This window comes from Triturus cristatus, chromosome 7 (assembly GCF_964204655.1).
Source record: "Triturus cristatus chromosome 7, aTriCri1.1, whole genome shotgun sequence".
NCBI classification, from domain to species: domain Eukaryota; kingdom Metazoa; phylum Chordata; class Amphibia; order Caudata; family Salamandridae; genus Triturus; species Triturus cristatus.
Genome location: NC_140590.1, coordinates 755693686 through 755721401, shown reverse-complemented (window position 1 = coordinate 755721401; position 27716 = coordinate 755693686). Strand labels below are relative to the sequence as shown.

Here is a 27716-nt window from a genome sequence, read left to right as displayed (position 1 = left end):
GGAAACACTCACGCGTAATGCGTAAAAGTCAATAGCAATAGTACAGTTTAGAAAACGGTAGATTTAGGACACTTCCGGAGTAGCTAGGAAGTTGAGACTCGAAAACTAGACACTAGGATAGTCACTATCCTGATGAGCACCGGAGTACCCAAGTTACCTAGCCCACAGGCTGCGGGTGCATAGGGGTGAAGATGCGTCGTTTTCGTCGTCGACTCCTATGGATGCCTGAAGAAAGATGCTGACAGGCAGTCAGTGAAGAGTGTCCGGTGGATCCCAAGGCTGGGATCAAGAAGAGAAGAAACCTGCAAGCAGAAGGGACAGAGTCAAGGTCACTAGCCAGTGACCACGTGGAACCAGGAAGGAACCAGGCGATGTCGTGAAGATTGCAGGTGAAGGTGAAGCTTGTCGCTGCAGCCAGGAGGACCCGGAAGCGTCGAGGACGACCAGGACCAGGAGGCGAGCTGTCCCACGAAGGCTCTTGCTGTCGGCGGCGTCGAAGTTGGACTAGGACTCACCAAGCCTTGGCAAGCGGAACCCACGAAGAACGAAGGACTTGCTTCTGGTGCAGACCAGGAAGGTCTGGGGTGCTTCTTCTTTGCAGAGAAGCGGGAGCCAGTCTGGAGGAGCCAAACCAGCGCAGAAGATTTCAGGGTGCGTCATCACAAAGGCCACTAGCCAGCGGGCAAGCAACCGGACAGACGCGGCAAGCAGGAAAATGCTGAAGGGCCCCACGCAGGACTCGTGGAGTGTGGGGGGCTGATCTTCGGTGCAGATGGTGCTTGGGGTTGGGGCTTCTCAATCCCCGGTGCACAACTTCGAGGGTACCTCAGAAGCTGCGCTTTAAGTTACTAGCCACTTTTTCCAGGTAGCCGGTCCCACGTCGCTCGTCGCCTCCACGGATCTCAGCTTTGCTGTGGATGTGGATCAGGGTCGGAGAAGTCTGGAAGTCAAGGCTCTGGTCGGGCTCTGCAGTCGGTTCCTCGTAGAACGTGGGCAAAGCAAAGGGTAGTCTCTTGATGGTGCCTGTTTGCACAGGGTAGCCACTCCTTGGCTACAAGGGAGATTCTTCAGTCTTCTTCTTTCGTCGAATGTCGAAGGTCCAGAGTTTCTGTTCAGTTTTGCAGGTTCAGGATAATCTAAAGTCTTGAGGCCCAACTCCCACTCTTATACTAATCTGGGGGGCTGGGATACCTGCTAGGTCACGCCTTATGGGTGGGACCTGGGAGGGGGTGCTTACACCCACTTCCCTTTGTCCAGTTTCGCGCCAGAGCTGGGGCTGGAGTGCCCCAGCGCCGGTTTGAACTGGACTATGCACGGAACACCTTGTGTGCCCCAGGCATGTCTCATTCCTTTCAGCCCACCCTGCCCCAATACACTAAAGGCTGTCTGGGGAGGTGCTAGCACCTCCCCAAGCAGGAAACCTATTGTCCAAGCCTCCCTTGCCAGGATCACTCCCAGCAGCAGGGGGTCAGACTCGTGTCTGTGGCAGCAGCATCCATTTTGTGATGCTGAGGCTTTGGTTAGAGTTAAACAGCAAAGTAGGATTTTAACATGTCTCTCCCCCTAGAAGGGAGGAATAATATCCTCATCACCAGAAATGGTATGGGGGTATTATTCCAAAGTGTTAGACACCTTACACAACATGTTTTGATAAAGCCAAACCATAGTTACCATAACCGTTTAAGATTATAAGGCACTTTAAGAGTATATGGTAGGCTATATCATAGAACAGCTATAAGGACATGGTTCCGAAAGCTGCAGACAGGCTCAGCTCATGCTAGAGCACCATCTCACATGTTACCAAGCACTCTGCCTCCAGGATTGTTAAGGCCTGCCATAGGAGTGACTGATAGGTACACATGTGTCTATATATAAGGGTAGATATAGGCATACTATATCTAAGCAAGGGGTGATTACACGACCTTGCCCCAGCTGAGTGATCAGCCAGTTGTGTCTGATTGGAAGGCCAGACCAGGGGTGGCATAATACATGCTGCAGCCCCTGGGAGGCCTAGGGTACACCTATGCCCTGGGTACCTAGGGTACACTGTACAGGGTCCAATAAGGTGATCCTTACCAATTGGTTATGTACCTAGGGTACATGGAGTCCATTTTAAAGAGAGAGCAGACAGCCTGAGACCCTGAATGGCAGGATCTCAGGCCAACTAAGTCGAAAAACCAGCTAGACACTAGGCAAAAAGTTGGGGGTAACCATAGTCAGATATCCACCTTCCTACACAACCCCCCCCCAAACGAAAGGAGATAAGGCTGGCCTTGACAAGGTAAGCCTCTATTGCCTAAGTGGCCATATAAGGAAGAACCAGCACTGGCATGGTTACCCCCTGTCTCATGGTCCACTAAGCAATCCCTCACCCTAAAGGTATCATAGGGTCTCCACCATAGGGAATCACTACCTTTGGTGTGTCTTTGCAAAGTAAAAGGCTGGAGTTGAGATGGAGTACTGAAGTGAGTGTCCTCAAAGTGAGGCCTCAGCTTCCTCCAATCATCCTCCACCATGGATGCCTTTCTTTCTTTCACTGAGTTGCACTGTGCTCTCAGGGTCAGCCTCTGGCTACCTAAAGCTGGAGGCTGGGTCCCTTTTGTGGGCTTACTGGAGGGACAGGTCAGGTTTGGGGCCCTAAGGTCCCAGGTTTGCCTGTGCCCAACAGAATCCGTCTGGGGGAGGTCCCTAACTACCTGTAAAGGGGATCCCTCAGGAATGTTTTTACCCATCACCTGGCTAGGGCTACTAGCCAGGCAATCCTCATTCTTTTGATGGGGGGGGCTCTTGTGGACAGGGGCCCTCTTGGGGTCCACTGGCCTCCCTGACCTCTGCAGCCCTGGGCTGACTGAGGCAGGGTAGAGAGAGGCAGGCTACCTGCACCAGACTGGGTCCCACCTTGGAAGGGGCCACTGACATCAGAGGCTCTGCCAGGCCAGGCCTGGCTACCTCTGGGGCAGTTCCTTCACAAGGGGTGAGGTCAGATCCCTGAGGAGGCTGACCTTTTCCTAATGTCTGGGGAGAGGGAGACTTTTCTTCCTCCCCACTACTCTCTGTTTGTGTGGAGTGATCCATAGTTTCAGGCTTCACTACACCTATGTCAGTCTGAGTATGGGCTGAGACCATTACAGCCTTGCCAACCTTTTCAGGGAGGCACTCAGTTTGGGTTTGAGCTGTGACTGTCACAGCTCTGCCAATCTCTACAGGGAAGTCTGTCTTTGCCTGGGCTGTGGCTACCACTGCCCTTCCAACCTTTTCAGGGAGGAAATCTACTTGGACAGGGGTTGTGGCTGGCACAACCCCACTACCCTTTTGTGAAAGGCCTACCATTTTAGAATGGGTGACTTGTTCAACTTCAGCCCAAGCTGAGAGTTCTAAGTCATTCCCCAGTAAGCAGTCCACAGGCAAGGTTGGAGACACTGCCACCCTTTTAGGGCCAGTGATCCCTCCCCAGCTGAGACATACCTCTGCCATGGGATGACTGTTCTGTTTGCCATCAATGTTAGTTACCTGGTAGGAGAAACCAGGCAAAAGCTGCTCAGAGGGAACTAGCCTATGGGCCACCATAGTGAGGCTAGCTCCAGTGTCTCTGTAGGCCTCAGCTTTTCTACCATTGATGTAGGGCTCCTGTCTGTACCTACCCAATGTGTTGGGACAGGCAGTGAAGTTGGCAAACCCCATGCCACCATCACAGACAAGAGTAGCTGCTGTAGGGGAATTGGCTAAGCCAGGATCCCCCTGTGTTCCCCAAGAAAACCCAACCAAATTTTGGGGGGCACTCCCACCACCTGGGGGATTACTGCTGACAGTAATAGGTGGTGTGACAGGAGTAGTTGGAGGAACAGTTTTGTTTTTAGCCCTTGGGCAACTGCTGTCAGTTTTCCAATGCCCAGGAGTTTTACACTCATGGCAGTAAGGCTTTTTAACTGTGGTAGAGGAGGGAGCTTGGGACCCACCACCCTGTGTGGAGTTTTGGGGCCCTGAGGAAGATTTCTCTTTTGCTTTATCCCCACCCTTCTCTTGAGGCTTGGTGGTATCTTTCTTTTGGTCACCACCCTGATTTTTAGGCCTAATCCTGGTCCTGACCCATTTATCTGCCCTCTTTCCCAATTCTTGGGGAGAGGTCAAATCTGAGTCTACCAGGTGTTGATGGAGAAGCTGGTTCTGACAATTACTAAGGATCTGCTCCCTCATAATCAAGTTGTACAATCCTGTATAGTCCTGCACCTTGCTGCCAGTTAACCAACCTTCCAAAGCCTTAGTGGCACAATCCACAAAATCAGACCAGTCCTGTGTCTGTGTCTTCTGGGTGTCTCTGAACAACAACCTATATTGCTCAGTGGTTAAGCCAAACCCATCTATCAGAGCAATCTTCAGGACTTTGTAATTGTTAGCATCCTCATCACTGACTGTGAGGAGCTTGTCTCTACCTTTGTCAGAAAAGGAGAGCCACAAGATAGCTGCCCACTGACTCTGGGGTACCTGCTGTACTTTGCAGGCCCTCTCCAAAGCAGTCATCCACTTGTGGATGTCATCCCCATTCTGATATGGGGGCACTATCTTGCTTAGGTTTCTATGGTCATAAGACCTATCCCTATCTCTAGGAATGTTGCTGCCACCAGTGGGTTCTGACCCACACAATTTTTGCTCTCTAGCCAGAGCAAGCTTCTCCTTGGCAAGGGCAAGTTCTTCCCTCTGAATCCTCAGATTAGCTTCCCTCATTCTGGCTTCATGCTCCTTTCTCTCAGGGGAAGTCATTCCCCTGTGAGAGGAAGCATTAGAGATGCTAGAGACATGGGAGTGGATGGATTCCCTTGAAGGGGATCTGTCCCTCCTGCTTCTCTGTGTAAGCCTACTTGGGGGTCTGTATGGGGGGACCCCATGCAAACTCCCATGTAAGCTTAGGTTAGCCTGGCTAAGTCTTCCTACTTGGCCCTGGCTGTCTACCTCTTCATCTGAAGTCCCATCTGACTCCTCTGTGGTGGGTAGACCCTTATCTACAGCTATGGCACCATACTTGGCAGCTCTTTCAGCATCATAGGCCTCCAGAAGCTCCACTAGCTGTCTAAGGGTAGGGTTGGAACCCTGTTTTAATCTCCTGGAGGTACACAGTTGTCTCATCTCCTGGAAAGTGAATGCATCATATCTAGAGGGAACCTGTCTAGGATTCTCTCCTGAGGGAGCATCAGTGTGATCTCCATTCAGGGACATGATTCTAGTGAGGGTGTGGTGTGTGCACCTACCTACACTAGTTGTATCTACTAAACCTCTCTAGTAGTTGTAGTCAGGGTGTGTTACTCCCTTCAACCTACAACTACTAAGTCCAGTAGGACTTAAGTATTATAATCTATGTTATATGTACCTAGACAATATCTGTGTGATCTTTCAATTTAGTATCTCAAGATTACAATGGTATTACAACAGCAAGCTCAGATCCCAACCGCTGCTCACCAATGTAAGAAGTTGGCCTGATGTATGATGTCACTAGTTCTAGTGTACACCTTATATCAGTCCAAATACCCTTATGGTGATTGGTTGTAAAGTCAACCTTATAGACCAGCTATCCTAGTGGTAGCATGGACAAGAGCAGTCTTAGGCTAAACTCTGAATGGCATGTGAAGACAGCTGTGATACCATATATAATCCCTTGAATACCAAATGAAAGGACACCACAACAGATATATATAAAATAAAGTGTATTTATTCTAAGCAAACCCTCAGCACTCTTTATGAGATTAGAGGTAAGTACAACACAGTCTTATTTATGCATACATTAAGTCACACAGGTAAGTAATACAGTTAGGCCCTAGGGGCCACGCAAACCATATACTAAGTAAGTGGTATAAGAACCACTGTCACGGAAATAGGATAGGCCTAGGCCTAGGGAATCGCTGGGGCTACACTACACTAGCGTTAGTTAGGAAGTGGGAGGCCCACGGGATTCGTGTGCAGAGTGGAAACACTCACGCGTAATGCGTAAAAGTCAATAGCAATAGTACAGTTTAGAAAACGGTAGATTTAGGACACTTCCGGAGTAGCTAGGAAGTTGAGACTCGAAAACTAGACACTAGGATAGTCACTATCCTGATGAGCACCGGAGTACCCAAGTTACCTAGCCCACAGGCTGCGGGTGCATAGGGGTGAAGATGCGTCGTTTTCGTCGTCGACTCCTATGGATGCCTGAAGAAAGATGCTGACAGGCAGTCAGTGAAGAGTGTCCGGTGGATCCCAAGGCTGGGATCAAGAAGAGAAGAAACCTGTAAGCAGAAGGGACAGAGTCAAGGTCACTAGCCAGTGACCACGTGGAACCAGGAAGGAACCAGGCGATGTCGTGAAGATTGCAGGTGAAGGTGAAGCTTGTCGCTGCAGCCAGGAGGACCCGGAAGCGTCGAGGACGACCAGGACCAGGAGGCGAGCTGTCCCACGAAGGCTCTTGCTGTCGGCGGCGTCGAAGTTGGACTAGGACTCACCAAGCCTTGGCAAGCGGAACCCACGAAGAACGAAGGACTTGCGTCTGGTGCAGACCAGGAAGGTCTGGGGTGCTTCTTCTTTGCAGAGAAGCGGGAGCCAGTCTGGAGGAGCCAAACCAGCGCAGAAGATTTCAGGGTGCGTCGTCACAAAGGCCACTAGCCAGCGGGCAAGCAACCGGACAGACGCGGCAAGCAGGAAAATGCTGAAGGGCCCCACGCAGGACTCGTGGAGTGTGGGGGGCTGATCTTCGGTGCAGATGGTGCTTGGGGTTGGGGCTTCTCAATCCCCGGTGCACAACTTCGAGGGTACCTCAGAAGCTGCGCTTTAAGTTACTAGCCACTTTTTCCAGGTAGCCGGTCCCACGTCGCTCGTCGCCTCCACGGATCTCAGCTTTGCTGTGGATGTGGATCAGGGTCGGAGAAGTCTGGAAGTCAAGGCTCTGGTCGGGCTCTGCAGTCGGTTCCTCGTAGAACGTGGGCAAAGCAAAGGGTAGTCTCTTGATGGTGCCTGTTTGCACAGGGTAGCCACTCCTTGGCTACAAGGGAGATTCTTCAGTCTTCTTCTTTCGTCGAATGTCGAAGGTCCAGAGTTTCTGTTCAGTTTTGCAGGTTCAGGATAATCTAAAGTCTTGAGGCCCAACTCCCACTCTTATACTAATCTGGGGGGCTGGGATACCTGCTAGGTCACGCCTTATGGGTGGGACCTGGGAGGGGGTGGTTACACCCACTTCCCTTTGTCCAGTTTCGCGCCAGAGATGGGGCTGGAGTGCCCCAGCGCCGGTTTGAACTGGACTATGCAAGGAACACCTTGTGTGCCCCAGGCATGTCTCATTCCTTTCAGCCCACCCTGCCCCAATACACTAAAGGCTGTCTGGGGAGGTGCTAGCACCTCCCCAAGCAGGAAACCTATTGTCCAAGCCTCCCTTGCCAGGATCACTCCCAGCAGCAGGAGGTCAGACTCGTGTCTGTGGCAGCAGCATCCATTTTGTGATGCTGAGGCTTTGGTTAGAGTTAAACAGCAAAGTAGGATTTTAACATGTCTCTCCCCCTAGAAGGGAGGAATAATATCCTCATCACCAGAAATGGTATGGGGGTATTATTCCAAAGTGTTAGACACCTTACACGACATGTTTTGATAAAGCCAAACCATAGTTACCATAACCGTTTAAGATTATAAGGCACTTTAAGAGTATATGGTAGGCTATATCATAGAACAGCTATAAGGACATGGTTCCGAAAGCTGCAGACAGGCTCAGCTCATGCTAGAGCACCATCTCACATGTTACCAAGCACTCTGCCTCCAGGATTGTTAAGGCCTGCCATAGGAGTGACTGATAGGTACACATGTGTCTATATATAAGGGTAGATATAGGCATACTATATCTAAGCAAGGGGTGATTACACGACCTTGCCCCAGCTGAGTGATCAGCCAGTTGTGTCTGATTGGAAGGCCAGACCAGGGGTGGCATAATACATGCTGCAGCCCCTGGGAGGCCTAGGGTACACCTATGCCCTGGGTACCTAGGGTACACTGTACAGGGTCCAATAAGGTGATCCTTACCAATTGGTTATGTACCTAGGGTACATGGAGTCCATTTTAAAGAGAGAGCAGACAGCCTGAGACCCTGAATGGCAGGATCTCAGGCCAACTAAGTCGAAAAACCAGCTAGACACTAGGCAAAAAGTTGGGGGTAACCATAGTCAGATATCCACCTTCCTACACACACCTTTAGAAAAGACCCTTGGGCAGGGGGGACAACGATTTCCCACTACCTACTTCCAAACAGGTCCACAGCCAATGAGTTTTCTTCCAAGCCACCTCGGTTTCTTCCACAGTACAACAGGAGAAAAAAGTCCCAAAGCTGACAAATTCCTATTAGAAAGATTTGGACCTTCATAGCCTTGGAGGTCAGGAAAACGCCAACGCATTTGACTCATTTTGGCGGAAACCTCTTAGTTCTCGAGATTCAAGATAAAGTAAGAGTTAACACTCCTCTGTCCGTAGCAAGAGAGTAAACCTTTCACGCAGGCTGTTTTCTTTCTCATTCCTAAGCAGTTCTCAGCATCTTTTCTAAAGTGAAGCGAACAGTAGCTGGCAAATCATCCTTCGTGAATCAAGTCAGCATTCTTGCAAGTTTCTCTCCTATCTTTTGCAGCACCATAATGGAGTTCCAGTCTGTTCCAGCTAACCAATTTACAGGTAAAGTACATCCACAATGCTTTGTCAGTTTAACAAAATGGCATACCAAGCTTGGTCTTGGATTCTCTCTCCTATCTCCTCTAAAGGCCAAATTCCCCTAGTCCCTCTAGGATTAAAGGAGAATAACATACCTTCTAAGTATATCTGCTTTCTCCACTTTTGGGGCCTCATTTACAAGAAAATGAGGGAACGTGGCCCTGCAAGCCATATTGTTGCGCTGAGCTGCGTAATTTTCAAAGCACACGGATGAAACGTTTTAACAATACGACACATCGATTTGCTTTTCCATGCGCTTGTGCACAATGTGCTGCCATTCACCAGCGTAAGCACCCTTGCGACATTACGCAAGGGTGCCTGCATTGCAGGGATGATTGTTACTGCACAAAAACAATCACTGATGGCATTTACCTCTTTCTATGGGGAAAAAAAGAGGCTAAATTAATACTATGTCTCCCTAGGGAGGCATATGATTCTAACCCATTCCCGGCTTTACGAAACGTTGCCCATGTGTCAGGTTCCGTGGATGATGCGTGAGAAAACTCACAGCAACACCCAAGGAATGCGCTTTTCACGCAGAGTAATGAGTCAAAGGGGCCCATATTTACAAGGCCATGAAAAGTCACACAGGATGACTTTACGTGGCCTTGTAAATATGGGCAAGCTCATTGCGTCGCTGGTGCATCATAAATAGTGACGCACCGGCTAGCAATGGGCTTGTAAACGAGACCCATGGAGTATTATTATTTTACGTACTTGGCATCTCATTTCTTCAAGGCAACCAACAGTCAGGAACTCCCTTTGACACTTGGCTAGCAAAACAAAAGGGCAGCGACAGGAAGGATCTTTAGCTTGGGAAAAGTTTTGCTCAGTGTGAGTTGGATACCACTTCTGAGTATCAAAGTGTGAAAGAAACCAAATTACCTGGTGAGCCACAAGGGCTCAGCTTAACAAAAGGGATTCATTTCATTTTTAACACGCGGGCCCAGGTTTAAGAAGTGTACAGGTCTGTTCCACAATCGATGTTACAGTGTTTGCACAAAATATGAGACTCCTAAACGTTTGCTGGAACCGCACCCTTGCAGCTTGCATGGATTTATTAGGTGATTCTATAAGGCGACTTACAAATATTCAGAATATGCTAAAAAAATTGAAAATATATATTTTCAAGTTTTGAGGAAAAGCAGGCAGACTTGCCTGGTGTGACAGACTGAACGCCTCAGAAAAAGAAAAAAAAAATCACCAGCTATCCAAATACAAAGTTGGAATTATAATTATGAACATTCTTATAAAATAGAAGCATGGAAAGACCAAGTGCAAGACCTGTAAAATTAGCTAACCTTGATTCCACCCCAACCTTGGTTTGAGAGAAAATCCACTGGAGAAACTAGACCAGCTTTAAATGGAAAGCGTAAGAGGAAGTCCAATTCAGCAGGATGCACCTCCTTCTTCATTATCAATATCTGGAGAAATATTAAAACAAAATGGAGTTTTCACTTAAGCTTAATGTCATACATAGGAAACCAGGTAAGTATGTCCGACCATATTCAGATATATATGTACAAGTGTACAGTGGAGATGGGCCTCACCTGAAATACAACTTGTGCTGAAAAGATGAGCTTGTCCTTTTCAAAGAGTCCACGCGTTGTATAAATGAAGACGGAATATGTAATCTCGTCTGTTAGATTGATCACCCGCTGCTTCACCTCATCTGCTGGAGCCGTGCGGAATATGGCTCGCTCAAACACCACACTAAAGGCCTGAAATAATTCGAATTAAAAAGAAGTGGATAATTTAAAACAATTTTGAAAATATAATCAGCTGTGATCATTTGAAGTACTTTACTTTGGAAATGAAATGTATAGAAGCAATTAAAATGACGTGTGTGGTGGATGCCTTTGAGTAGCATTTTTGGTATTAACATAGGAGACCCACACCAACAGGAGACAGCCTTGCCACGGTCCACCACTCCATAAAATAGTGAAAGCCTGGATTACTTTAATTTCCATTACACTTTCTCTTCTCTTTCTTGTTACATTCATTAGCTGATAAGGCATCCTGTCCCAAAACGGCTCTCATGAAGCCACTAGCTTTAGCTTTACAAAAAGGCCTACCCTTGCACTGATTGTCTTCACCTTCCAGATTTTCCCCTTTTAGGCCTATAAGAAAACAAGTTACTTACCTGTAACTACAGTTATCCAGTATTGGTATCTTTCATAGATTCACATCCCTGAATCATTCCCCGTCACCGAGGCGGGAGTCCACAGGATAAAATACAAAAGCAGTGCCCTAAGTAAATAACAGTAGTATGCTAAAAGGAAGCCAAAAGGCCTAAACCTACGTAGCCTATCTACCTCATTATATGAAATGAACTAAAAATTAGTTCCAACCAATCAGCAGTCAGCACCCTCTAGAACCTTCCCAGCGGAGGCAGTTCTCCTCAGATTTTCTTAGCACAAGTGGAAGGTAGTAAACCCAAATCCTAAAGAACTGTCTCGCCGGGGAGGAGGGTGGGTGCATGTGAATCTATGAAAGATACCAATGCTGGATAACTGTAGTTACAGTATTGGGATATCTTTCATAGATTCACATGCCTGAATCAGAATAGCAAGCAGTAAGCCAACAAAATGTCGTTTAAGGATGGCGGGAGACAAGGTTCATAAATTCCCCCAATACATCCATAAAGGCCCGAACATAATAGCCTAAATAAACCTTTAAGAAATAGTATGCATATTAAGAAACATTATCAAATAATGCAAAAATATTATTAACACAAAGAAATATGCATATATTGAGTGAAGAAACATAAAAATCAATTACATGCAACATTGCAATATATATTTCAAAAAGATTTTTATTGGCAGTTTCCAAATAAGATAATACATACAATGAACATGAGATAGACATACAGAATAAGGAGTGGGGATAAAACAAAGGCAAAATGGTCAGCAGAATGGATAATTAAACAAACGACATAGCGATACATCTCAAGTTAAACCCAAAAAAAAAAAGGTATGTGTAGTATCGAGCATATGTAGTATCAGTGCAATGCTTCTCAGAGTGTGGGGTCCGCTAGCGACTGAAGGGGAGAATCCAGGAGGCTGATTTAAAGCAAGGCCGTGAGCATAAGTAACGTGTTCATGGTGGTTTGTGAGAGTCAAAGTAGTGGTCGAGGGCGTCCCATATCCGTCGGTTAGGAGAGCGCCACGGTGAGTTCTGGAGTGTGATATTGTCAGCCCCTCTCAGATTGGTGACCCAGTTTAGCCAGCAAGTGAAGGAGGCTTTACGGGTGTCCTTCCAGTTGCTGAGAATAATCTTGACTGCTGCCGTTAGGAGTAGATCTAGGAGCGCCCTATCATTGTCGTTGAGAGAATCAGCTTTGAGGAAACCAAAAGCTAGAGTCGCTATTTCCCAACTAGGTGAATATGAGAAGAGGTTCGAAAGGAAGGTGAAGACCTTTTCCCAAAAGGGTAGCGCGCATACGCATTGGATCAATAAGTGTTCCAGGTCGCCAATTTTATCGTTGCAATTCCAGCATATAGAATCATCTGATTTTGTGTGAGTGAAGTCGCGCTGGCGTCCTCTGTGTAGCAACCAGAACTTCGTCTGGGAAAGTGCCGGACTAATCTTATATCTCATGGTTGATGACCAAGTTTTGGACCATTCTAATTCCGAGATCGGGAAAGAAGCGTGTGATTCCCAGAAATGTGTAAGTTGTTTATTGAGGGTGAAATGATGTGGGCGTATTAGTTTATATATCCAGGAAACCTGGTGGCCGAGCTTATGTAATTTTGAGAGGTAATTCGGGAGGGAGTGGGACATGGGTGAGAGTTTTGCTTTAGTAATTGCTGCCTTTATTTTTTTTAAATTGTAGAATTCTAGTGGCTCAAGGTTGTGCCTGGCTTGAATATCTTTGAAGGAGAGGGGGAATGTGCGAGTGAACAGTTGTTGGGGGAAGTAAATACCCTTTTCAATCCATAGGTCGTTATGTAATGGTTTCCCTTTATAGAGAATTTTGTGGTTATGCCAGAGAGATTCTAGGTTAGATTGTCTAATACTTATGTCAAGGAGTTTATCAATCTTTAAGAGCGCTGATTTTGTATTCTTAAATAGGGGTTTTGAGCATGTTATCATGTTTAGGCTTGCGGTCAGAAGGGCCGCTGGTGTAAGGTTCTTAAGGATAGATTTCTCAATGTCTAGCCAGACAGGAGTATATTCATCACGTGGAACCAACCAGTAGGAACCTTGCTTTGCTAGAAAAGCAGTCCGATATAGCTTGAAATCCGCTAGATTGACCCCCCCCCCCCAAGGATTTATCTAGTCGGAGTTTCTTCATGCTAATTCTTGCTTTTTTCCCTTTCCATAAGAATTTGGAGAGTAAGATATCTAATCTATGGTGGAAATCCTCCGACAGCCAGAGGGGTAGCATAGTAATTAGGTAGTTCACTAGTAGGGAGATCATCATCTTGATGGCCTCGATCCTCCCCCACCATGTTATAAACCTTGGAGACCAACCGCCCAGGAGGGTTTTGATTTTTTCGAGAGTGGTGGTTTCATTGCTTTGGAGTGCCTCTAATAGGGTGCTGCCAAATTCAATCCCGAGATATTTAATGTAGCCTGGTTGCCACAACAAGCCAGAGTCACCTAGCATGTCCTTAGTGCTATGAATATTTAGAGGTTTGACTTCGGATTTATCACGGTTCAATTTGTAAACGGAGTAGGTGGAGTATCTTTCTAAGGTGGTCATGAGAGCTTTGATGGACTGGACCGGGTTCTCGGTAACGATAAGGATATCATCCGCGTAAGCGGCAAGTTTCACCCATGTACCTCCAAAGTCTACCCCCATAATTCCATTGTTCTTTTTGATGTCCATAATGAGAGGTTCTAGGGCCAAGAGGAAAAGTGCAGGCGAGAGAGGGCATCCCTGCCTGGTGCTCCAGACGAAAAGAGTCCGAGAGGGTGCCATTTATAGAAATCCGGGCCGTCGGGTTGGAGTAAAGAGCCAGAACCATGTTGATGTAGGCCTCACCAAGGTTAAAAGATACCATACATTGTTTTAGGGAGGACCATGACACCCTGTCAAACGCCTTTTCGGCGTCCAGGGTAATGGCGACCGAGGGGGAGGCCGTTATTTTAGCTTTCTCAAGAGTGTGGCATAGTAATCTAGTGTTGTCGTTAGACATGCGATATTTAAGAAAACCCACCTGAGAATTGCTTATCAGTTTTGGGAGGATAGCGTTGAGTCTGTTGGCAAGGATTTTTGCATAGATTTTGCAATCTAAGTTGAAAAGTGAGATCGGCCTATAGTTCTTTGTCAAGAGTGGGTCCTTCCCCTCTTTAGGGATGACAATGATAGTAGCTTCTCCCATTGAATTGGAAACAGAGCCCTCTACAGCAATAAAATTAAATAGTTTTAGTAGGGTTGGGCTGAGAGAATGATCAAATTCTTTATAGAAAGCGGCCAAGAAGCCATCTGGACCCGGGACTTTATTGTTTTTGAGGGATCTAATGGCAAGCGAGAGTTCCTTGTCCGTGATGGCGGACCCTAGAGTAGAGCTGTCAGCCTCCGTTAGTTTAGGGAGGTTAAGTGATTCTAGGTACGCAGAGCAAGCCTCCGTATCTAATGTTTGTTTGTTCTTATAAAGCTCCTCATAGAAGCTCTGGAAAGTGTTCAGTATCTTGTTTTGTTTGGTGTGGATAGTATTACTTGAATCCTTAATCGACGATATGGTAAATTGTTTCTGCTTATGTTTCAGGTAAGATGCTAGGAGTTTCCCTGCTCTATTCCCCTCACATAACTTGAGTGCTTTAAACTTATTTATCCATACACCAGCACGTTTGCTCATGATTTTGTTGTAATCGTATTTTTTCCTGGTTAGTTGGTCAAGGGTGTCTTTGTTATCTGTATTTGCGGAGTGAGCTAACTTGAGTAGTTTGATTTCTTTCTCTAGTTCGTCAAGTTCTAAGTTTAATTTTTTGTTGATCTGTGCTTTGATGTTTATGATGATGCCCCTAACTGTTGTTTGAGAGCGTCCCATAAAATGGGGGTGTTTGTATCAGGAAGGTCACTTAGTGTAATGTATTCCTTGATTGCGTGCTCAATCTTTTGTTTATTCGCTGGGTCGGAAAGTATGTCGTCATTAAAGCGCCAACGTTTCGGGGATAAGATGTTGTGAGTACCTACTAGTGTTGTGCTGATGCAGGAATGGTCGGAGACTAACCTGGGGGCTATATCGGTTTCCTCTATGAGATGTGTGAATGAACTAGAGAGCAGGATGTAGTCAATCCTAGAGTAGGAATTATGTGGCGCTGAGAAAAATGTGTAATCTCTCACATCTGGGTGCTGGAGGCGCCATGAATCTTTCAAGTTAAATTTTGCACAAATCCGTTTAAGGACCTCATGTGAGCGGGTGGTTTGGTATGTACATTTGGATTGCCGGTCTATGAGAGGGTCTATCGGAAGGTTGAAGTCGCCACCAACCACAGTGAGGTCTTCCTGAGGTAGACTCTCAAGGGCATCTGAAGCAGACTCCCAGAAGTCGGGGTCGTCAGTGTTGGGCCCGTATATGTTCACTACATGGATGGGGTCGTCGCCTCTTAGTAGATGAGTGACTAAAATTCTTCCGTCTGTGTCATGAGTGTGTGAGATAGTAGTAATTTTGGATTTTTTGGAGATAAGTGTGATCACACCTCTTTTCTTGTGGTTGGCTGGTGAGCAAAGAACTTCTGAGATCCAGTTGTGTTTTATGAACTTTACATCCTCCTCCGAGAGTTTAGTTTCCTGGAGGAGGATGATATCCCCCTTAGATTTTGCTAGATAATCAAAGACTTCTCTCCGCTTTATCGGGTGATTAAGTCCCTTGACATTCAGGGAAACGATAGTAAGGTTTTCTGCCAGGGTTTTAGTCTGCGCCATCTAAAGGTCTGTTTTCGCTATAGGTGTGAATAATGTTGTGGCGTGAGTAGATGCGGCCTTGTGCGGACTTGTTGTCTTTGGGTGAGTACTGTGGGGTAAGCGTGTGTAACAGATCAAGGAAGTAAGCAAAAGAAGGGCCTTCCACAAACTGAGATACAACAGAAGCCCGCAAGCAGTGATGAGCAAGCATGATACTACACTAGAATGCAAGATAGCGACGATCACTTGTAATACTACGTTAGAACGCAAGTCAAAGAACAGACACAATTGAAAGAAAAATAGAAAGGAAACAGCCAATTTTATCACAACACCCCTTTTCCACCCACCCTCCCCACCATCCCGCCCCCCCTCAGCCCTCCCTTCCCTCCCCTCCCACCCCCCCTCCCCTCTGAAAAACATGAACATAGGAGCTGCGACGGCAGACCGTCCTGCAGCAGCACAGAGAAACTTCATGAAACCTTGTCTCAACAGGAGAAATACACTGTCCATTATGACATATCTACATGAGATGTTGTACAGAGGGAGAGTTCACCGTCCCATTACAAACTAGGATGATAGTGGTAATGGTAGATGTGAGAAGTTGGCCTGATGTATGATGTCACTAGTTCTAGTGTACACCTTATATCAGTCCAAACAACCCATATGCTGATTGGTTGTGAAGTCAACCTTATAGACCAGCTATCCTAGTGGTAGCATTGACAAGAGCAGTCTTAGGCTAAACTCTGAATGGCATGTGAAGCCAGCTGTGATACCATATATAATCCCTTGAATACCAAATGAAAGGACACCACAACAGATATATATATAAAATAAAGTGTATTTATTCTAGTCAAACCCTCAGCACTCTTTATGAGATTAGAGGTAAGTACAACACAGTCTTATTCAAGCATACATTAAGTCACACAGGTAAGTAATACAGTTAGGCCCTAGGGGCCATACAAACCATATACTAAAGAAGTGGTATAAGGACCACTGTTACGGAAATAGAATAGGCCTAGGCCTAGGGAATCGCTGGGGCTACACTACACTAGCAGCAGTTAGGAAGTGGGAGGCCCACGGGATTCAGGTGCAGAGTGGAAACACTCACGCGTAATGCGTAAAAGTCGATAGAATTACTAGCCGTTAGAAATTAACAGTTTAAGGACACTTCTGAAGCAGCTAGAGAGTCGAGACTCGGAAACTGGACCCTAGGATAGTCACTACCCTTGTGAGCACCGAAGTACCCAAGTTACCTAGCCCACAGGCTGCGGGTGCATAGGTGTGAACTTGCGTCGGGTTTCGTCGTGGACTTCTATGGATGCCTGAAGGAAAGTTGCTGACAGGCAGTCAGTGAAGAGTGTCCGGTGGATCCCAAGGCTGGGATCAAGAAGAGAGGATACCTGCAAGCAGAAGGGACAGAGTCCAGGTCACTAGCCAGTGACCACGTGGAACCAGGAAGGAACCAGGCGATGTCGTGAAGATTGCAGGTGAAGGGTGAAGCTTGTCGCTGCAGCCACGGGTACCAGGAGACGTCGAGGACGACCAGGACCAGGAGGCGAGCTGTCCCACGAAGGCTCTTGCTGTCGGCGGCGTCGAAGTCGAACTAGGACTCACCAAGCCATGGCAAGCGGAACCCACGAAGAACGGAGGACTTGCTTCTGGTGCAGACCAGGAAGGTCTGGGGTGCTTCTCTTTTGCAAAGAAGCGGGAGCCAGTCTGGAGGAGCCAAACCAGCAGTGAAGATTTCAAGGTGTGTCGTCACAAAGGCCGCTAGCCAACGGGCAAGCAACCGGACAGACGCGGCAAGCAGGAAAATGCAGAAGGGCCCCACGCAGGACTCGTGGAGTGTGGGGGGCTAATCTTCGGTGCAGATGGTGCTTGGGGTTGGGGCTTCTCAATCCCCGGTGCACAACTTCGAGGGTGCCTCAGAAGCTGCGCTGGAAGATACTCACCACTTTTCCCAGGTAGCCGGTCCCACGTCTCTCGTCACCTCCACGGATCTCAGCTCGGCTGTGGATGTGGATCAGGGTCGGAGAAGTCTGGAAGTCAAGGCTCTGGTCGGGCTCTGCAGTCGGTCCCTCGTAGAACTTCAGCAAAGCAAAGGGTAAGTCTCTTGATGGTGCCTGTTTGCACAGGGTAGCCACTCCTTGGCCACAAGGGAGATTCTTCAGTCTTCTTCTTTCGTCGAATGTCGAAGGTCCAGAGTTTCTGTTCAAGTTGCAGGTTCAGGATAATCTAATCTCCTGGGGCCCAGCTACCACTCTTATCCAAATCTGGGGGGCTGGGTTACCTGCTAGGTCACGCCTTATGGGTGGGACCTGGGAGGGGGGTGGTTACACCCACTTCCATTTGTCCAGTTTAGCACCAGGACTGGGGCTGGTGTGCCCCAGCACCGGTTTGAACTGGACTATGCATGGGACACCTTGTGTGCCCCAGGCAGTGTCTCGTTTCATTCATCCCTCCCTGCCCCAATACACTAAGGCCTGTCTGGGGTGGTGCTCGCACCCTCCAAGGCAGGAAACCTATTGTCCAAGCCTCCCTTGCCGGGATCACTCCCAGCAGCAGGAGGTCAGACTTGTGTCGTGGCAGCAGCATCCATTTTGTGATGCTGGGGCTCTGGTTAACTTTAACCGGGTAAGTAGGTTACAACATGTCTTCTCCCTCTAGAAGGGAGGGATAATATCCTCATCCCCAGAAATGGGATGGGGGTATTATTCCAAAGTGTTAGACACCTTACACGACATGTTTTGATAAAGCCAAACCATAGTTACCATAACCGTTTAAGATTATAAGGCACTTAAAGAGTATATGGTAGGCTATAATCATAGAACACCTATAAGGACATGGTTCCGAAAGCTGCAGACAGGCTCAGCTCATGCTAGAGCGCCATCTCACATGTTACCAAGCACTCTGCCTCCAGGATTGCTAAGGCCTGCCATAGGAGTGGCTGATAGGTACACATGTGTCTATATGTAAGATAGGTATAGGGATACTACACCTAAGCAAGGAGTGATTACACGACCTTGCCCCAGCTGAGTGATCAGCCAGTTGTGTCATAATGGAAGGCCAGGCCAGGGGTGGCATAATACATGCTGCAGCCCCTGGTAGGCCTAGGGTACACCTATGCCCTGGGTACCTAAGGTACACTGTACAGGGGCCAATAAGGTGATCCTATCCAAATGGGTTATGCACCTAAAGTACATAGTATCAATTTAGAGAGAGAACAGCAGGGCTGTGGGTCTGATTAGCAGGCCCACAGCCACATCTAAGTCGAAAACCAGTAAAGCAAAAGCAAAAGCAAAAAGTGGGGGTGAACATAGAAAGCAGACCCTACTCTCCTACACAACCCCCCCCCCCAAAACTTAGGGACATTAAACTAACCTTGACCAGTTGAGTCTTCATGTTCTAAGTGGAAATATCTGGAGAGTCCATCTGCATTGGCATGGTCAGTCCCAGGTCTATGTTCCACTGTGAAGTCCATCCCCTGTAGGGAAATGGACCACCTAAGAAGTTTGGGATTTTCACCCTTCATCTGATTTAGCCACAAGAGGGGCTTATGGTCTGTCTGAATCTTGAAGTGAGTGCCAAACAAGTATGGCCTTAGCTTCTTCAGGGCCCAAAGCACAGCAAAGGCCTCCCTCTCAATAGCTGACCAACGTTTCTCTCTAGGGGTCAGCCTTCTACTTATAAAAGCAATGGGCTGGTCTTGACCATCTATATTAAGTTGTGAAAGAACAGCTCCCACACCCAACTCAGAAGCATCTGTCTGGACAATGAACTCTTTGGAGTAGTCTGGACTTTTCAGAATAGGTGCACTGCACATGGCCAGCTTCAGGTCATCAAAGGCTTTTTGACAGCTTACTGTCCACTGAACTTTCTTTGGTATTTTCTTGGAGGTCAAGTCATTAAGTGGTGTCACAATGGACCCATAGTTCTTAACAAACTTTCTGTAGTACCCAGTCAGGCCCAAGAAAGCTCTGACCTGAGTCTGGGTAGTTGGAGGAGTCCAGTCCTTTATGGTCTGGATCTTGCTCTCCAGTGGTTGACCCCCACCAACTAGGTGGCCCAGGTATACAACCTTGCTCTGCCCTATCTGGCACTTAGTGGCCTTGATAGTGAGGCCTGCCTTTTGCAGGGCCTCTAAAACATTCCTCAGGTGGACCAGGTGATCCTCCCAGGTGGAGCTAAAGACAGCAATATCATCAAGATAAGCTGCACAGTAATCATCCAACCCAGTAAGGACTTGATTCACCAACCTATGGAAAGTGGCAGGTGCATTCTTCAAACCAAAGGGCATTACCACAAATTGATAATGTCCTCCTGGGGTCGAGAAAGCGGTTTTGGCCTTTGCATTCTCTGCTAGTCTGATTTGCCAGTAGCCTGCTGTCAGGTCAAATGTACTCAAAAACTTAGCAGCTGCCAGTCTGTCAATGAGCTCATCTGCCCTAGGTATTGGGTGGGCATCTGTCCTAGTAACAGCATTGAGACCTCTGTAATCCACGCAAAACCTCATCTCTCTCTTACCATCTTGGGTGTGAGGTTTTGGCACAAGGACTACAGGACTAGCCCAAGGGCTCTCTGAAGGTTCAATGACTCCCAGCTCCAACATCTTTTGTACCTCAACTTTTATGCAGTCCCTGACATGGTCAGGTTGCCTGTAGATTTTACTCTTCACAGGCAGACTGTCACCAGTGTCCACCTCATGGGTGCACCAGTTTGTCTGACTTGGGGTCAGAGAGAACATATGTCTGTAGGATTGCAGAACCTGTCTGCAGTCCTGTTGCTGATGGACAGTGAGGCGGTCAGAAAAGACCACACCATCAACTGAGCCATCATCAGGGTTCTGAGTCAACAGGTCTGGGAGAGGGTCACTCTCTTCCTCCTGCCCCTCATCTGTAGCCATGAGTAAGCCCATGTCTGCCCTGTCAACATATGCCTTCAATCTGTTGACATGAAGCACCCTGTGGGGGCTTCTGGGAGTCCCAAGGTCCACCAAGTAGGTGACTTCTCCCTTTTTCTCAACAATAGTGTGGGGTCCAGACCATTTGTCTTGGAGTGCTGCTGGGGCCACTGGCTCCAACACCCACACTTTCTGCCCTGGCTGGTAAACAGTCAGCACAGCCTTTTGGTCATGCCAAGCTTTTTGGAGTTCTTGGCTTGCCTCAAGGTTTTTAGAAGCCTTCTTCATATACTCTGCCATCCTGGAGCGGAGACCAAGTACATAATCCACTGTATCCAGTTTGGGTTGTCTGAGAGGTCTCTCCCATCCTTCCCTTACTAAACATAGGGGTCCTCTTACAGGATGCCCAAACAAAAGCTCAAAAGGGCTGTAGCCAACCCCCTTTTGTGGGACCTCTCTGTAAGCAAACAGAAGGCAGGGTAAAAGGATGTCCCATCTTCGCCTAAGCTTGTCTGGTAAACCTTTTATCATTCCCTTTGGAGTCTTGTTGAATCTCTCAACAAGCCCATTGCACTGTGGGTGATAGGGTGTGGTGAACTTGTAGTTCACACCACACTCCTTCCACATTGCAGTCAAGTATCCTGACATGAAGTTGGCACCTCTGTCAGAAATGACCTCCTTTGGAAAGCCCACTCTGGAGAATACTCCAAGCAGGGCCCTTGCCACAACAGGAGCTGTTGTGGTCCTCAGGGGAATAGCTTCTGGATACCTGGTGGCATGGTCCACTATCACCAGTATAAATCTGTGCCCAGATGCTGTTTGTGGGTCCATTGGTTCTACAATATCTATGCCCACTCTTTCAAAGGGAACCCCCACCACAGGTAGTGGTATGAGGGGGGCCTTTGTGGTGCCACCTGATTTGCCACTGGCTTGGCAGGTGACACAGGAGCGACAAAACTCCTTGGTATCTTCTGACATATGGGGCCAGTGAAAGAGAGGGACAAGCCTGTCCCAAGTCTTGTTCTGGCCTAAGTGTCCTGCAAGGGGAATATCATGGGCCAAGGTAAGAAGGAAGCCTCTGAACTTCAGTGGTATGACCAACCTCCTGGATGCACCAGGCTTGGGGTCTCTAGCCTCTGAGTACAGCAGCCCTTCATCCCAATACACTCTATGGGTACCTTGAGCATTCCCTGCAGCCTCAGCAGCAGCCTGCTGTCTGAGGGGTTCAAGAGAGTGGCAGTCTAATTGAGCCTGCCTCAGATCTGCCCTTGAAGGTCCCCCTGTCCCAAGAAACTCAACCTGATCAGGTTCAAGTTCTTCTAGGACAGTTCCTTCAGGGCTCACAGAATCATCCTCCTGTGAGGGCTGATCCAGTGCCTGAGGCAGGGGGGAAGGCACAGCCTTTACCCTACTGCTCTTTCTCTTGGGTTGTGACTGGTCCATAGTTTCAGGATCCAGCACTTGTTCAGTGGTGCACTTTTTGGCCTGTGACCTGGTCACAGCAAGGACATGTGCATCTATCCCCAGCATTTCTGCATGGGTCCTATACTCCACTTCAGACCAAACTGAAGTTTCAAGATCATTGCCCAGTAAACACTCTACAGGAAGGTCTGAACTAACAACAACTTTCTTGAGGCCAGTTACCCCTCCCCAGGAGAAGTTAACAATAGCCACACTATGGGAGGTAGTGGCATTGCTAGCGTTGGTCACTAGGTAATTCTCACCTAGTATGATCTGTCCAGGGTCCACAAAGGCAGGTGTCACCATTGTGACACTAGCCCCAGTGTCCCTGTAGGCCTGAGCCATTCTTTGGTTAATAAAAGGAGTCTGTCTGTACTTGCCCAGGTTACTGGGGCCTACAGTAGAGGACAAAGCTAAGTCCCCATCACAAATCAGAACAGCCCGAGTAGGTATTCTGACTAGGCCAGAATCCTCCTCAGTTCCCAGGGTTAACCCTACTACACCCTTTTGCTGGGAACCACCACTTACAGCTGAACTAGGGGGTACAGTTGCCTTAGGGGCAATGGTGGCTGGGGGCTTATCCTTTTTGGTGCACTCACTAAACCAATGTGAGTTGGAGTTGCACCATGGTTTCTTTTGGCCATCTTTCTTTTTATCCTTTTTGGGACCACCCTCCCCCTGAGCCTTTTGGGGGCCTGGTGAAGACTTCTGGTCTTTTTGTTTCTGATCATTACCCTTCTGGTCTGCCTTTTTCTGATCACCGCCCTGGTTCTGGTTTTTCTGCTTAACTCTAGTCCTGACCCATCTATCTGCCTTCTTTCCCAATTCTTGGGGAGAAGTCAGATCAGAATCAATCAGGTGTTGATGCAGTAGCTGGTTTTGACAGTTGTTAAGTATTTGTTCTCTCATGATCAAATTATACAATCCTGTATAGTCCTTAACCTTACTTCCCACTAGCCAGCCTTCCAGAGCCTTAGTGGCACAATCTACAAAGTCAGTCCAGTCCTGAGTCTGTGTCTTCTGGGTATCCCTGAACAACAACCTGTATTGTTCAGTGGTTAGGCCAAACCCATCAATTAGAGCACTCTTCTGGACAGTGTAATTGTCTGCATCCTCATCACTAACTGTGAGGAGCTTGTCTCTGCCTTTCTCAGAGGAGAGCCACAAGATAGCTGCCCACTGACTTTGGGGTACCTGCTGTACTTTGCAAGCTCTCTCCAAAGCAGTTATCCATTTGTGGATGTCATCCCCACACTTGTAGGGAGGGACAATCTTGCTCAGGTTTCTATTATCATAGTGCCTGTCTCTATCCTTAGGGATATTGCTGCCACCAGTAGGTTCTAACCCACTTAACTTTTGCTCTCTAGCCAGAGCAAGCTTCTCCTTGGCAAGGGCAAGTTCTTCCCTCTCAATCCTCAGATTAGCTTCCCTCATTCTGGCTTCATGCTCTTTTCTCCTGGGGCAAGTCATTCCCCTGTGAGAAGAGGCACTAGAGATGCTAGAGACATGGGAGTGGATGGATTCCCTTGAAGGGGATCTGTCTCTCCTGCTTCTCTGGTTAAGCCCACTTGGGGGTCTGTATGGGGGGACCCCATGCAAACTCCCATGTAAGCTTAGGTTAGCCTGGCTAAGTCTTCCTACTTGGCCCTGGCTGTCTACCTCTTCATCTGAAGTCCCATCTGACTCATCTGTGGTGGGTAGACCCTCCTTTGTACCTAGGGTACTAGCCTGTGAGGCCCTAAGAGTATCATATTCCTCTAGGAGTTGCACTAGCTGAAGGAGGGTAGGGTTTGCACCCTGTTTTAACTTTCTGGAGGTACACAGTTGTCTCATCTCCTGAAAAGTTAGGGTATCATATCTAGAGGGGGTCTTTTTCAGACCTGCCCCTCCTGAGAGAGCATCTACTTGAACTCCTCCCAGAGAAATGACCTAGTGAGGGTGTGGTGTGTGCACCTACCTACATTAGTTGTTTCTACTAAACCTCTCTGGTAGTTGTAGTCAGGGTGTGTTACTCCTTTCAACCTACAACCACTAAGTCCAGTAGGACTTAAGTATTATAATCTATGTTATATGTACCTAAACAATATCTGTGTGATCTTTCAATTTAGTATCTCAAGATTACAATGGTATTACAACAGCAAGCTCAGATCCCAACCGCTGCTCACCGATGTGAGAAGTTGGCCTGATGTATGATGTCACTAGTTCTAGTGTACACCTTATATCAGTCCAAACAACCCTTATGGTGATTGGTTGTAAAGTCAACCTTATAGACCAGCTATCCTAGTGGTAGCATGGACAAGAGCAGTCTTAGGCTAAACTCTGAATGGCTTGTGAAGCCAGCTGTGATACCATATATAATCCCTTGAATACCAAATGAAAGGACACCACAACAGAAATATATATCTAAAATAAAGTGTATTTATTCTAGTCAAACCCTCAGCACTCTTTATGAGATTAGAGGTAAGTACAACACAGTCTTATTCAAGCATACATTAAGTCACACAGGTAAGTAATACAGTTAGGCCCTAGGGGCCACGCAAACCATATACTAAAGAAGTGGTATAAGGACCACTGTTACGGAAATAGAATAGGCCTAGGGAATCGCTGGGGCTACACTACACTAGCAACAGTTAGGAAGTGGGAGGCCCACGGGATTCAGGTGCAGAGTGGAAACACTCACGCGTAATGCGTAAAAGTCGATAGAATTACTAGCAGTTAGAAATTAACAGTTTAAGGACACTTCTGAAGCAGCTAGAGAGTTGAGACTCGGAAACTAGACCCTAGGATAGTCACTACCCTTGTGAGCACCGAAGTACCCAAGTTACCTAGCCCACAGGCTGCGGGTGCATAGGTGTGAACTTGCGTCGGGTTTCGTCGTGGACTTCTATGGATGCCTGAAGGAAAGTGGCTGACAGGCAGTCAGTGAAGAGTGTCCGGTGGATCCCAAGGCTGGGATCAAGAAGAGAGGATACCTGCAAGCAGAAGGGACAGAGTCCAGGTCACTAGCCAGTGACCACGTGGAACCAGGAAGGAACCAGGCGATGTCGTGAAGATTGCAGGTGAAGGGTGAAGCTTGTCGCTGCAGCCACGGGTACCAGGAGACGTCGAGGACGACCAGGACCAGGAGGCGAGCTGTCCCACGAAGGCTCTTGCTGTCGGCGGCGTCGAAGTCGAACTAGGACTCACCAAGCTTTGGCAAGCGGAACCCACGAAGAACGGAGGACTTGCTTCTGGTGCAGACCAGGAAGGTCTGGGGTGCTTCTCTTTTGCAAAGAAGCGGGAGCCAGTCTGGAGGAGCCAAACCAGCAGTGAAGATTTCAAGGTGTGTCGTCACAAAGGCCGCTAGCCAACGGGCAAGCAACCGGACAGACGCGGCAAGCAGGAAAATGCAGAAGGGCGCCACGCAGGACTCGTGGAGTGTGGGGGGCTGATCTTCGGTGCAGATGGTGCTTGGGGTTGGGGCTTCTCAATCCCCGGTGCACAACTTCGAGGGTGCCTCAGAAGCTGCGCTGGAAGATACTCGCCACTTTTCCCAGGTAGCCGGTCCCACGTCTCTCGTCACCTCCACGGATCTCAGCTCGGCTGTGGATGTGGATCAGGGTCGGAGAAGTCTGGAAGTCAAGGCTCTGGTCAGGCTCTGCAGTCGGTCCCTCGTAGAACTTCAGCAAAGCAAAGGGTAAGTCTCTTGATGGTGCCTGTTTGCACAGGGTAGCCACTCCTTGGCCACAAGGGAGATTCTTCAGTCTTCTTCTTTCGTCGAATGTCGAAGGTCCAGAGTTTCTGTTCAAGTTGCAGGTTCAGGATAATCTAATCTCCTGGGGCCCAGCTACCACTCTTATCCAAATCTGGGGGGCTGGGTTACCTGCTAGGTCACGCCTTATGGGTGGGACCTGGGAGGGGGGTGGTTACACCCCCTTCCCTTTGTCCAGTTTCGCGCCAGGACTGGGGCTGGTGTGCCCCAGCACCGGTTTGAACTGGACTATGCATGGGACACCTTGTGTGCCCCAGGCAGTGTCTCGTTTCATTCATCCCTCCCTGCCCCAATACACTAAGGCCTGTCTGGGGTGGTGCTCGCACCTCCCAAGGCAGGAAACCTATTGTCCAAGCCTCCCTTGCCGGGATCACTCCCAGCAGCAGGAGGTCAGACTTGTGTCGTGGCAGCAGCATCCATTTTGTGATGCTGGGGCTCTGGTTAACTTTAACCGGGTAAGTAGGTTACAACATGTCTTCTCCCTCTAGAAGGGAGGGATAATATCCTCATCCCCAGAAATGGGATGGGGGTATTATTCCAAAGTGTTAGACACCTTACACGACATGTTTTGATAAAGCCAAACCATAGTTACCATAACCGTTTAAGATTATAAGGCACTTTAAGTGTATATGGTAGGCTATATCATAGAACACCTATAAGGACATGGTTCCGAAAGCTGCAGACAGGCTCAGCTCATGCTAGAGCACCATCTCACATGTTACCAAGCACTCTGCCTCCAGGATTGCTAAGGCCTGCCATAGGAGTGGCTGATAGGTACACATGTGTCCATATGTAAGATAGGTATAGGAATACTACACCTAAGCAAGGAGTGATTACACGACCTTGCCCCAGCTGAGTGATCAGGCAGTTGTGTCATAATGGAAGGCCAGGCCAGGGGTGGCATAATACATGCTGCAGCCCCTGGTAGGCCTAGGGTACACCTATGCCCTGGGTACCTAAGGTACACTGTACAGGGGCCAATAAGGTGATCCTATCCAAATGGATTATGCACCTAAAGTACATAGTATCAATTTAGAGAGAGAACAGCAGGGCTGTGGGTCTGATTAGCAGGCCCACAGCTACATCTAAGTCGAAAACCAGTAAAGCAAAAGCAAAAAGTGGGGGTGAACATAGAAAGCAGACCCTACTCTCCTACAGTAGATATGACACATGGGCACATGGACCCATGGACACCACTACGAGAGTGTGTGTATGAGGTTGTGAGCTGTGGGTGAGGTTACATAGCTATATAATAGAATACACTTACTGCTACAACCATGAGCTGTGATACGAGCACGTATTCTGATATTATAACATCGTTACAGGAGAACAGGCCTCGTGTAGTGTATTGGTGAGGTTGTGAGCTGTGGATGAGGTTACATAGCTATATAATAGAATACACGTACTGCTACAACCATGAACTGTGATACGAGCACATCTTGAAGGGAAAACAGGCCTCGTGTAGTGTATTGGTGTACATGACTACATATATGACTGTGGTGCAACAACTATGTGGAGTCCTCATAGAACAGGAGTTAGAACATTTCGCTATGGGTACAGAAGTACAATAAACAGAAGAGATCAGCGTTTCAAGGGAAGAAACAATGAACAGCAGGAGTCGTCATAGTGGAAGAGGAACTGAGCACCAGTGCAGCAAACGGGTCATTGAAAGGATATCAAATTTTACGTTTGTTGGAGGATCCATCTGATAACTCCATCTCTTGTGCAGGATATCCCTCCAGGCGTTGGGCTAGGTCTTGGGGATTTGTGAAGACGTATGTTTTCCCATTCTCTATGATTTTAAACTTCGATGGACCTACAAAAGAGAATTGGATGTTCTTTGCCCTCAGCTTGTCTCTCAGTTGTAAGAAGCCTTTTCTCAAGTCAACAGTCTCCTTAGAGTAATCTTGCGTGAAGTTAATGCGATGACCTTCCCAGGTGATGTGGTGGTTTTTCCTGGCGAATTGCATAATGGCTTCTACATGTTGGTAACAAAGCGGTTTACAAATCATAGGGCGAGATCCCTTTCTACTTGAGGTGTT

At 47.9% G+C, this 27716-nt stretch overlaps 1 protein-coding gene across 2 annotated transcripts in view; it reads right to left on the bottom strand.

The window, feature by feature from the left end:
- Window positions 1-27716, bottom strand: part of DNAH17 (dynein axonemal heavy chain 17) — a 14992541-nt gene that overhangs the window by 1897884 nt on the left and 13066941 nt on the right. For both annotated transcript variants that reach the window (XM_085617470.1, XM_085617471.1), the window contains 2 exons: window positions 10257-10427; window positions 10008-10130 (listed from right to left, as the gene is read on the bottom strand). In XM_085617470.1, the coding sequence (XP_085473596.1) occupies window positions 10008-10130; window positions 10257-10427 (294 nt within the window). The remainder of the gene's footprint in view (window positions 1-10007; window positions 10131-10256; window positions 10428-27716) is intronic.